Source organism: Nymphaea colorata, chromosome 2 (assembly GCF_008831285.2).
Source record: "Nymphaea colorata isolate Beijing-Zhang1983 chromosome 2, ASM883128v2, whole genome shotgun sequence".
Lineage (NCBI taxonomy): Eukaryota > Viridiplantae > Streptophyta > Magnoliopsida > Nymphaeales > Nymphaeaceae > Nymphaea > Nymphaea colorata.
This window is the reverse complement of record NC_045139.1, coordinates 31,326,456-31,338,339: the sequence shown is the minus strand read 5'-3', so window position 1 is coordinate 31,338,339 and position 11,884 is coordinate 31,326,456. Positions and strand designations below refer to the sequence as shown.

The 11,884-nt window shown below is 37.6% G+C and overlaps 2 protein-coding genes across 3 annotated transcripts; one reads left to right on the top strand and one right to left on the bottom strand.

Annotated features, from left to right (window-relative positions):
• Nucleotides 1-296: 296 nt before the first annotated feature.
• On the top strand, nt 297-1,373 carry LOC116248454 (uncharacterized). The gene is made up of 2 exons (XM_031621249.2): nt 297-896; nt 999-1,373. Exons 1-2 carry the CDS (start codon nt 453-455, stop codon nt 1,263-1,265), a joined length of 711 nt encoding a protein of 236 aa, XP_031477109.1. The 5' UTR covers nt 297-452; the 3' UTR covers nt 1,266-1,373.
• A 393-nt stretch (nt 1,374-1,766) lies between these two features.
• On the bottom strand, nt 1,767-11,048 carry LOC116248916 (uncharacterized). 2 transcript variants are annotated; one of them, XM_031621950.2, is made up of 9 exons: nt 10,785-11,048; nt 10,296-10,393; nt 9,365-9,452; nt 6,849-7,119; nt 6,669-6,722; nt 4,472-4,569; nt 3,547-3,669; nt 3,264-3,353; nt 1,767-2,151 (listed from the first exon to the last, which is right to left on the bottom strand). In XM_031621950.2, exons 1-9 carry the CDS (start codon nt 10,839-10,841, stop codon nt 2,023-2,025), a joined length of 1,008 nt encoding a protein of 335 aa, XP_031477810.1. In that variant the 5' UTR covers nt 10,842-11,048; the 3' UTR covers nt 1,767-2,022. The 2 variants fall into 2 exon arrangements, with proteins under 2 accessions (XP_031477810.1, XP_031477812.1); XM_031621952.2 differs by lacking the exon at nt 3,547-3,669.
• Nucleotides 11,049-11,884: the final 836 nt, after the last annotated feature.

Sequence of the window (11,884 nt, the reverse complement as noted above, 5' to 3'; positions counted from 1 at the left end):
TAGCTCATTACGGAAAACTTTGGACGAGAAAATGAGGTGACCAATGAGGGACTTGTACCCTCTCTCTTTCTTGCTCTCGCTCTCTGGACTATAAAATAACTGGTTGGGTTGGCGGGCCTCAGTTTGATTTTCATAAACCCTGTTCTTGTGAACTGTAAATAGTGACAAAACAAACGTTATTTTCAAATTAAAAAGAGTCACCATAAATTTACACAAGTCGAAACAGCTTGAACTATATATAAAGGACCCCACCCTTCTTGCTTTGTGGTCCATCCAGCATTGCCAGGTGGCCCTTGCGATTTTGGGGAGGGATGTTGATAAGGCAGGAAAAATATAGCACCTCATATTTCCTGCACCCAGACCTTCAAAAGTTCAGTTACATCTCCGCCATGCCATCCAGCCAGTGCTGTACAAAATCTTCAGAAGAGATTTGAAGAACATTCAAGGCCAACATGCTCACCTGCAAAATAAATTCAAGCTCCTCCATCCTCCGTACTCACCTCTCAAAAGCCATCCTTGAGAAGCACAGGAGCCATGTTTCCTTCTCCTGCTCAGCATATGGTAAAAGTTCAGAGCAGCCAAGGAGAGCAAAAACAGATAGCCAGCCAAGTAACGATGAGTCCTGCTGCATAAAATTTCAGAGTCTCAATTCTTGCAGTCTTGGAATTGCAAGGTACCCGGACTTCGCCTACAATGCAGAAGGTGGCACAGGAACAGCAACAGGACGCCGAACCAGCAAAGGGGAGATCCTGGCCACATTCGACATCACAACATTGTATATCCCGCCACTGGAAACTGCAACAACCAGATTCCTCGGGCTGCCATTGCCACCATTTTTGAAGATTGAGATTGTTCCGCAAGTGTTCACTGGGGAAATCGAGGAGGAGACAGGAAAGGTGAGCCAAGAACTGGCAACTTCATGAGATACTCATTCAGCAGCAGTTCCTAATTTCGACGTATAGATATTGCATCTCATATTTCCTTTGTCATTTTTACAGGTGAATTTAAAGTTCAAGGCTGAGTTCTATTTCTCAGTGGGGAGTTTATACAGAGCTCCTCCCTTAATAGTGGACACCATACTGACATCTGAAGAATCAAAAGGGAGAATAAGATTTGGAAAAGGAGAGAGGTTGAACAAGAAAGGAAGGTGCAGGCTGGTTGGGGTGGCGACCGTTGACCCCATCAATGATAGTTTTATGAATACTTTCCTTGGGTTGCCAACCGAGTGTATTGCTAACTTAAACGCGAATATCTTCATCTCTTGACTAATCAACACATGATGCTCCGAACCACGTAAAACGATGCAAGGCAAACATGTATTTGTTATTTTGATAAAGCAATGGAAAACATGCAGGAAAATACAGTGCAAGTTACACTCCCGTCTTTTCTGTTCCACTTTCCGTTTCTCTTCTGAGACGTGCAGAAACAAGAACTGGAGAAGGAAAATAAAAATCTAGTTTACTGGGCAGATACAGTGATATCAGCAAAAGAAACACCTGAAAATGAGCAACTCATCAAACGTGAATTATCATTCTAATCGAATGCCTTCTTTAGGGCCAAACCAATTAATCCCATGTACCCCTCACCGCAAGTTGAGAGGCCTCCAGCTGGCAAAAGTCTTGATTTCTCTTGTCGCTGGGTTCAATCCGAGGTAGGCGACATCCTGTGAAAATTAAGTTCATAACTCGCTTCCATAGACGAGTCACCCTGGCAGGTAAAAATTTCAATTTGAACTATTGTGCGCAACGGGAATGATATAAAAAATGTAGACTGAAGGAACACAGTATATATTCATAAGCATGTCAATTTGTAGTGTACATTGAATAGGCCTTCAGGGTTGTGGATTTTCAGCAGTTGCGTAACCCCTGCCAGTCCATTAGTAGGAAAATTGGGTATGAAGAAAAGCATAAATAATTGAACTCATTATATGCAGCCATTGTAGGTAAAGATATGCAGGTGTGACTTTTCTTCTACGAAGCACATGTATTACATGTTACAAAATAGTACAGATAAGGATGGAATTTAAGATGACGGGGTATATTCTCTGATGGACTCTGCAAGCTTGTTTATCTCCTCCTCAGTTTTTGTTCTTAGTAAGTAGGTACGAGCAACAGCAGTTCCTGACTCACTCCCACTAGTATCTCCAACAGCCTGAACAAAGTCAAAAGAAGCTCATAGAATGAGAACTACAGAATTAGCGAGAGAGAGAGAGAGAGCATTACGCTTACATGGGGATGGGATGCATATTTGCCTGTATAACTTATAGACTATATTACTGTATAAATAAAGTCAAATTAACTGCATAGAGTAAGCTACATCATGCCCCAACACCAAAATAAAAGCCCAAACTGTGACTATATCACTGTATTGATAGCGTCAAATTAACAGCATAGAGTAAGCTATATCATGCACCAACACCAAAATAAAAGCACAAACCGTGACTATGTTACTGTATTAATAGCGTCAAATTAACTGCATAGAGTAAGCTATATCATGCACCAACAGAATTAAAACCCAAATTCGATTCCTAGATGTAGTATGACAGTAAAGTTTCCACACTTAGGCACTCAACTGCATTAAGTAGTGGTGCATGCCAATTACATCAAGGATAAGTGTGAGAGTCAAGGAGGCATGAGGGAGTTTGAATCTTATAGTGTAGCAAGTTTACCATTAAGCCAAAAAGGATTACATGATTGCAATCTATGTTCGTTTGAGACACCTCCAGAGGGCTAAGGTATCGATGTGCAAAACTTTTGGATAATAACACTCCATGGATACTTATTTTTTACATAAAATTGTCCAGGAAATTGCAGCCATGATGCCATATGTTGTCCTATTCCAGTGAAGCTTTAGTATGCATATTTTTCCAAAAATTCATGACGGGAGATTTGCTGAGACCTTGTTGAGATTAGGCACAAAAAGAGGGGGCGTGTCTGTTCATGTGCCCATGCCTGTGTATGTAGCTTCAGACAGGTACATAGTACAAGACATAACTAGAAATTTAGGTACATAGAACAAGACAACTAGAAATTTAGAAAGCGTAGTCTATTCATTATATCTCATTCAATTAACAGCTGACAGAAAGAAAGGATGACAAGTGCAAGATTAAAGAACTAAAGATCAAGAGATAGACCATAATGCAGGCAAAATTCATAATAACTGCTTTATCAATTATCACACAGGTACTCTTTGTGCTTCTAAATGAAAGACATTAGGATCACCATAGACAATCATAGAGCTATTTTGAGACAAAAGTATTTTACCAGAGTGTGAAATATTGTAGTGATTGTATTCTTCTGAACGTTCATTTTGATGCTTGGATATATCAAGGCATTTAACAACACTTTACCAACCTGCAAACAAGCAACAAAAGAAACGATAGTTTAAAAAAGACAAAGAAGACATAAATTGACATTTTGATGTAACAAATGTAATAGTAATTGGGTCTCATCAGCAAATGGGCGTGGACACTGCAAAAAACATCTAAAAGAAGGAGCAGTCTAGATTCCAAAATTAGCATAAGGAGAATACGAAAACCACCCATACATCATTTCTAATTACGATCGTTGGTTTGGATTCTTTGGTAGCTTTAGCAGCATCCTTTTTGCATTTTATTGAAAGTTGGCCAACGCCCATGTCTTTCCATCCTTTGTCCGCTGGATCATCTGGCTAAAAATGTCCAAAAGAGAATTTTTTTGAAAAAAATTAAGGTAAAGAAACAGGCGTAAACTTGTGGTGAAACCAACAACAAGGCTATATATACCAGTGTGCCAGTGTTGGTATGTCAGATTTAGTGTCAGTATCAATAAGGGTATTCACCAAAATTCAAGTAACTAGATCCTGACTATTATATACATGACACTCCCAACAGTATTATCTCTTTTTCATTCAATGCCAAAGACAAATCATTCAACAAGGAAATACACAAAGAAATAATCGAGGGAAACTATAAATATTATATATATATATATATATATATATATATATAGGGCAGAGCCTAAGTCAGTCCATTGATTGACAAGGAAAGAGAATCATTGAAGAAGAGAAACAAACGTTGATACTATGTCTGCTCAGATCCAATTTAAAGATACTTTGTTTATTTAGATTTGCCTCAATTTTTTGATAATGAATCATATGATTCATATCTAAGAGTCATTCAAAATTCATGCTTATTTTTGCTTATAAATGCATTTTTTTTCCTTTTTTTCCCAGAACTTCTTTTCACTTTTATCCTTGTTTTTCTAAAATATTGTATTTGGAAGTTAGAGTGCATTATCCATAGTGCTTCTGCAACCTTGTGACAAGGTTGCATCAAACAGTGCAACATAGGTCCAATGCAAATGATCAACTACTGAAAATTAAGAATGCAGGAGTAACAAAAGTATTATGCAATGTAAAGCCAGAACAAAATGAGAGAAAACAGTTTCAAGCCTAAAACCATTATAAAAAATCATGATACGTAAACTGATACCTTCACATACAACTTGCACTTGACTTCATGTACCACAACAATACCATGCTCTTCGGTCCTCTTCAAAGAGGGACTGCTTGGTTGTTCTGTTTCATCATCTGAAATCCACAAAAATGAGTTTGCCAAATGCATAGAGAATCCCATTTACAAGGCCCATGTAGTTTACACTTACTCACAGACTAAATACATGCAACAATTCAAAAACTGTTTTTCAAATATAAAGAAGGCATGAGTTTGATGAAATTCACACATAATCACATCAAGCTAGGACAAATTGGTGGGATACATGAACAAAACAGGATACATGACAAAAGTAGGGCCAAGAAAGTCATGCCAATTTAGTCAAGGAACCTGAAAACTGTGGCAAAACACAATTGAGATTGATAAGAAACGGTCTGGTAACTAATATGGGCCAATTACTATCTTTCATTGTAGTAACATTGCTATTGCAGCTAAAGTGATGTTTGCTTGTCAAGATTGAGACAGTTATTATTGCTGAACACCAACAATAGCTTTGTCCACCTGGCAAGGAAGCCGGCTTAAGCACTTTAACTTGAAGAAGGTCAAATGTTTTGATCTCTAGGGAGTTAGTTTGCTATATCACAAAGATGTGACTGCAGAAACAGGGATTGAGCAATTATTGTGCAATTTGCAATATGACTTCTGTAAGAATGGGAAACAACAAGGAGTCAAAAGGGGAACCACGTGAAATAGGTCTCATGGCAAAAACTGGTATGAGTAATCCCAGTTTGCAAATAAAAGATTAAAAAATCACAGTCAAATAAAAGCATTTGCAAAAACATATATTATCTAAGAAACTTATTCACCACACAATCTTGTACTTTTGATAACCAAGGCATGAAAGAAGGCAAAAAATATCATAAAAAAAAAAAAATTCATTTAAGTCAATAAAATAGGAGCAAGATGACTATAGATTAAAAAAAAAAAAAAACTCCCTTGAGTCTTGGGTAACCCTAAACAGAATGATTTGGTCTGGAATCAGTTTTTTAACTTATCCAGTTAATCAAATAATAACTACTCAAAAGTGAGTGAGTTTCACATGCAGAGAAACAAAAACTAAATATAAATCTAACTCAACCATTACCAAGAGAATACAAATGAAACCCATTAGATATAGTCAAAGCTATGCCTAGATTATTGCACAGGGTCCCTAATCATTCTGAGCCACCTAGGCTTAGAGTACCTCAGCGGTGTCTGAGTTTGCCTGAATAGCAAACCTTCTAAGTCTTGTGCTAAAGCTACCCTCACCTACACGTAGGGGCATCTATGTGATTTTAATTTATAATCCTATAACGGGTATTGCAGCCTCTACCCTTTTTCTCATCTTATTATTCTTTTTCATCCTTTTTTGTTTACCTCTTCTCATTCCCCTTCCCCCCTTCCCCCACGTCCATTGCATGGCACATAGGAGGAAAAGTAAGTTTAGAAACCCATTCATTAGAGAGGCCCTCTGCAGGCTATGAAATGAAAAGAAATAATTGTAGCACCAGTCTCATTCTGAACAAGATGAGCTTCTCATAAATGAGAAAATAGTTTCTCTAACCTTCCCCTTCTTTGAACGAAGTCTCAAGCTTCTAGCTTCTGAAGTGTGTTAGCAGAAGCATGATTCCCTTTTATAAAGAAGTTTCCTGTAACTATGGCTCATCAAGTACAAGAGGAGGGCTACATGTGGAGCAAATCTTCAAGTATCTAAAGCTTTAGTCATAGTCAGAATGCAGCCATAGTTGTCAAAATCCCAACTAGTTGGCTACCTAGTCCAACTAGTTAGTTGAGTTGGCCATCGACTGACCTGTATTTCAAACCAGTGACGGGTTGGTCAAACAAGTAACTTAGTCCTTGGTTAGCCAATTAATCCCTGATGCATATATATGTGTGCATCTGTGTGTATTCCTCGTATAGCTATATATGTTTTTTAATTTGTTTTCATATAAATATATGTATTTATTTATTTATAGTCAACTGAGTTGGACTGAAGCAAACTGACCAGTCTCAATTAGTTTTCTTAGGGTGTTGAACAACTTGTACATGACTCCTCGTTTAGACAAATTAGGACGCATCCAAGAGATAAATTCTTGCATAGCCAAGAGCACGAAACATAAGCATTAAAGATATTCATTGTAGACAATATCAATATTTCTTGTATGAAAGAGAAGCACAGAGTCATTGGGGAACATACCATCATTAACATCTTCAGCAGTTTCTGTCACAACAGGGGCTAAGCTTTTGCTTCCTAAAAGAAAATGAAGAACTTATAGTTCAGTTGCACAGAAAAATTAGTAACGTTTATTTCTAAAAAAAGTGAAACTGTCATAGTTTAATTGCGGGGAAAAGGAAACATTGTAAATATGGTATCTACCTTGTCCTGGCACCTGACTGGAAGCAAACGAAAATGGAGCAGATCCAGATTTAGTATTTAACATTGAAATTGAGAACCCTGGGCCTGATCCATTGCTTCCAAAGAACGGACTAGGGAAGGTAAAAGACTTGTTATCTGATTTAGGCAAATCAGCTCCTGCCCATATATCTGTCGTCACCTTTTTTTCTAAATCAGGAGGAGATGAATTAGGCAAGCTTTCAGCATCTGTTGAGTTTGCTTTGAGCCATTCTACAACATCACTAAATTTTTCCTATAGACCAGTTGCCATAAGAGAGAGAGAGAGAGAGATCAGTAAAACACAGAAGCAAAACCAGCAACAGTAATACAAATGAATACATGACAAAACCAAGCAAACAACTGAAGCAAGAAAAAAAGGAGCCATAAAATCAACCATCATATATTGCCATCTGGCTCTAGATAAGACGCCCTAAAACATTTCAAGTGGCATTCGTCTATTTGACTTTTGCTCATACCCAACAGGGAGACTTTGAAATCCCTATCTCCAGAAACAATTGGAATGTTCTTTTCAACATTACAAAACCATTCGACAGTGGCAACATCAAGCAGACTGGGTGGATACCTTAATTAGATAAGTAGATAATTTAAAATCAACTTGGTTCTGCACAAAGAAAAGGAAGTCCAAGGCTCCATTCTCTTGCTACGAAACTAGGAAAGGTTGTCAAATTGCCACACTATAATCCTTTAAAACAAGAACTAGTAAAAATTATGAGGCAATTGTTTAAGTAAATTATGAGGAAAAACAGCCTCCTTTCCTTCTCTTCTGAGAACTAGGAGCAAAGCAACTTTAAAATTAATAGCAACTAGCCATTGAAACATAAAATATACTTTGTTTCAAGGAAAACTGAAAAAGCAAATCAATCTAGACAAAATGTGTGTTGCATCACCACAATAGCATATTAGAAGTTTGCATGTCCCCGGCAGGGCAAGCATCGCAATGAAACATCTAAGATTAAAGAAAATGGCTCCTGTTATATGTGACCTGACAGATGGACAGAGATACTCAGACTGGTATGGTAATACTAAAACTAAAAGTGTGTATTTCACTAGCTATGCCCTATTATAATTCTGAATGTCCAATCAGATTCATGTGGGAACCTGGGCCTCCAGTATACTGTTACTCTGTTAGATGGTTGGCCTTAAAAGGAGGTTCAGACATCAACCTCATATCATAAGGTTTCAGTGTAACAACTGAAATTATTGATTTCCTGCATAGCACCTGAACTTCCAAAACAAGAAACTAAGCAATAGTTATAGTGGTAACCCAACAAAGTGTCTACCTAGACAGAAACACATCCATTTGTTTCTAAGAAGCATAAGATTTCTCCACCTATGAGTGCAACCCTCCACTGGAGTCTAATGAAATTTTTCCTGTTAAAAAATAACCATCAAACTACAGCAACATTTGATAATTGTATTTTAGGTGTACAGTTTTCCTAACTCTTCTACATACGGCAGTTAGCAATTCAAGAATCATATTTTTCATCCCAGATTCACTGCATTTTTTCTGAATTATTTGTCAAGTGCATCAGCAGAACTGTCTTGTGATTTTAAAAAGATCGTTAAACTTTTTTCTGAACTACTATAGCACATGATGCTCTTTCCTGCGTATGAAGCAAAACTTACACAGAGCCACATAACATGAACACCTTAAGGAGGTTGCTGCACCTGTACTGGGTGCTTGTGCAGCTGCAGATACAGCTCCAACTCCCCTAAATTCAACGAACAGCAGCACAGTCGTCTAGACCTACTCAAATTTGTCAGACTCAACACCAAAACAGTGATAAACCCCCTAAATTCAACGAACAGCCATGTCAGCACAATCATCTATGTCTATTGTCTACTCAAATTTGTCAGGCTCAACACTTGCTTGTTTGATTTTTTTATCATTAATTGCATTTCTGAATTTGCTAATACTTAATTTGATTTGTTTGACTATTACTTTTTGTCTTTTAGGTTCAGATTTAGTTTAATTATGTTCACATATTGATTAATGATAATTGTTCCTTATTCTCAAGTTATGGTATATGACACATTTCTTCACTTGGTACACCAACAACTTTAATAGATCCAACCATCTGAAGAAAACAAATTTTGATTTGCTTACTCTGATTAGTTCATTACTTTCATTTGGTAAATCATTAAAATTGATTACAATGTGATTTTCTTAATCATTCTCAAAATATTTCTGTTTTCACAAATTTTGATTCATTAGCTTTTCTTTTTTTGTTCCATTAGTTTTGTAACAAGGTGATTAAACCTATTGATAAATCATGGCAAAGGCATCCATATGATTGGAATACACACTTGATGCCTACTAGAAAGACAGGTGTTTATGCTACTGTAGCGTTTTACTGCATAGTACTGCAGCGACAACAAATGTTCCTATATACATATACACCATGACTTCAATTGGCAAAATCTAGGGACACAAAAATTGCTGGAAGAAGAAGAATGTAAAGGTGAAAAGGAAAAACCATAATTTGTGATGCATGACGCAGATAATCTTGGACACCATCTTCCCAGAGCTCATCAGGATGATTTTGAAGCTGTGATTGCACCCAGCTGTTCATGCAGATAAGACGACAGCCAGAGTGGTTAGACTGAGAAGGTATGCAAGATGAATGATCTAAACAAAACAATTTAGTGGCCTTAAAGTATTAATGCCAGGCTTGACTGTAGGTCTTGGAGTGCAAAGCTCCAACAGAGTTGGCCAAGTGCCATCAAGCAAGGACTTGCAGCTGATACCAAGCCCTAATGTATTAAAAGTTGAACGCCCAATATTCACAATAAGGTCGGTACTAAAAAATTAATTACCGACTAAAAAATTAATTGGGATAAGCTATTACGTGGTGTACCAATAGATACTGGAAAGATATTTTTATACTCTTTCCTTCTTACCCTAAATTTTTTCTCTCACAGTAGTACATGATCTCAAGCGTTCACCTAGAAAAGGTTACATGAAGACACGAATTAGCTAATGAAACATAATTTTGTTTTCTCCTACATAGCTTCGTAGAGCAAAACCATAAAGTTTTGTATCCTGATTTTCTCAATTAGGTGTTTGGTGCTTTTTCCCTAGCAATGTAACTCTAAGTGCTTCCCTTGAATTGTTTCCGCTCTAAGGGTTTACGTTTGGTGGGATTCAGGATTTCACTTTTGGCATTTCAATAGAAGACACAGTTCACCACCATTAAGGGTGCCAGTTTCTTCAAAAAAAAAAAAAATCTTTCTCTTTCTATTTTTTTTTTCTTCTGAACAACAATTTGTGCGTCTGTATATTCTGCAACCTTAGACATATATTCCCTACTCAACTGGAAAGTTGGGAGTGCTCCTGCGCTGGTTAATTTTTTCAAAGCAACAGGAGATAGAATATAAGGAAAAAATATGTCAGCATAGAAAAAAAACCTCGCAAACTGCATATTGAGCGCACGAACGTGTTGTTGGGACGACCGAGCTCGCTGCAGATCAAAAGGGGGCCCGGCGATTACCCGTTTGCTCCGGAGCTGTCCCACACCAAGAAACAAAAAATAAAAATAAAATCTAAAAAACAAAAAGACAAAAAAATATAATTTAGTTAAACTATAGCATCTCAAAGCTACAGACTTGCAGCCAAAAAATTTAACCAAAGATGACAAAGCAAACTATCATCAAAACCTCAATCATCGACAGAAAAAGAGGGAAAGCACAGGCTGAATTTCAGACTAGCTGCACTATCAGCATTAACCAGGAAGAACATTTATTGATCCCAGTGACTACAAGAACAAAGAAAGATTTCAAAAAACGAGCAACCTAAAGAAAATAATAATAATAAAATAACATTTTTATCTACCTGCATTACCCAACAGATCTAAAAACCAGAAAATTTTTAGAGAGACGAAAAAGGAACACCAGTACCGTAGAATCCAGGGGTTCCGCATTGGAGTCGGATTCCACGCGACGCTTAGTTCCCATTTGTTTCAGATAGAAAGAAACAAAAGGAGAGATTGTTGGTTCTGTAGAGTGTACAATGAAGGAACAGTGTGGGAAGCGGTGGAATTTTTGAAACTCGGAGATTCGGATTGCGCCAATTCAACCTTTTTTTCTTTTTTAATTAGAAAGAAAAAGCTGAGGAGGAAAAGCTTTGGTGCTTTGGCTTCGCCTTTCCATCTCTAGGGTTAGGGCATGTATATTCCAGGGACGTAACCGGATCTACATCGGGTTTGGATCAAGTCACGGTCACACTGAAACAATGTTTTCATGCTTTTTTTTTTTTAAGAAAAGGCACAGAAATAACACGTAGGGTGTTTAGTTTTTGGGGGTTGGGGGAGCAAGGTGGTCAATCCCACCACTGCTCGAAGCGTACCTCGAAGGTCCTTTCATTTCTCTTGTTTTTGAGGTCCTGAGTTGCGTCGGTGTCCATGATAAAACGGGACACCCTTCAACTTGGATGCCGCGTCCTACCGCCTTAAGACACATGAATATAACGTCCACTAAAATCGAACTAGAGACCTGCCTTTTAAAAGCCTTTAGTTCGACCAGCTACGCTATGCCCCTTGAAGCATGTACGGGGTGTTTGTTGACATGTTCCATTAACTTATGTTATTTTGAGCAAGAGGTTAATAACTAGTTGACCAGAAAAAAAAAAAAATCTCCTACCTCTAAGTAGGGGTGAACAACGAGTCGAGCTTGACTCGTGAACGAGTTAGTGCTGAGTCATTTGTTTAATAAGTCGAGCTCGAGTTCATGAGTTGACTCATTCAAATAATCGAGTTGAAATCGAGCTCTAGCTTTCATCGGGTTTTTCGAATCTTAATTAAGTTGATATATTCAAATGAGTGTATGAGTTTGTCGAGTCTTATTCGGGTCGGGCTCCAGCTCGAGCTTAACACATAAACGATGAATATAAATTCTATTCAAATGAATTTATTGAGCCTTAATCGAGTTGAACTTGAGCTAAACACTAAGCTCGAGCCGAGTTGAGCTTGAGCTGCTTTCATCGAGCTATTTTCAAGCTC

Excerpts from the sequence above, each read along its gene's own strand:
- LOC116248916 (XM_031621950.2), bottom strand. The coding sequence starts at position 10,841 with ATGGGAACTAAGCGTCGCGTGGAATCCGACTCCAATGCGGAACCCCTG. Across the intron at positions 10,394-10,784 it reads CGGAACCCCTGGATTCTACG|CTCCGGAGCAAACGGGTAAT; the intron begins GTACTGGTGTTC and ends GGTGTGGGACAG. Across the intron at positions 6,723-6,848 it reads CAGTCAGGTGCCAGGACAAG|GAAGCAAAAGCTTAGCCCCT; the intron begins GTAGATACCATA and ends ATTTTCTTTTAG.
- LOC116248454 (XM_031621249.2), top strand. The coding sequence starts at position 453 with ATGCTCACCTGCAAAATAAATTCAAGCTCCTCCATCCTCCGTACTCAC. Across the intron at positions 897-998 it reads TCGAGGAGGAGACAGGAAAG|GTGAATTTAAAGTTCAAGGC; the intron begins GTGAGCCAAGAA and ends TCATTTTTACAG.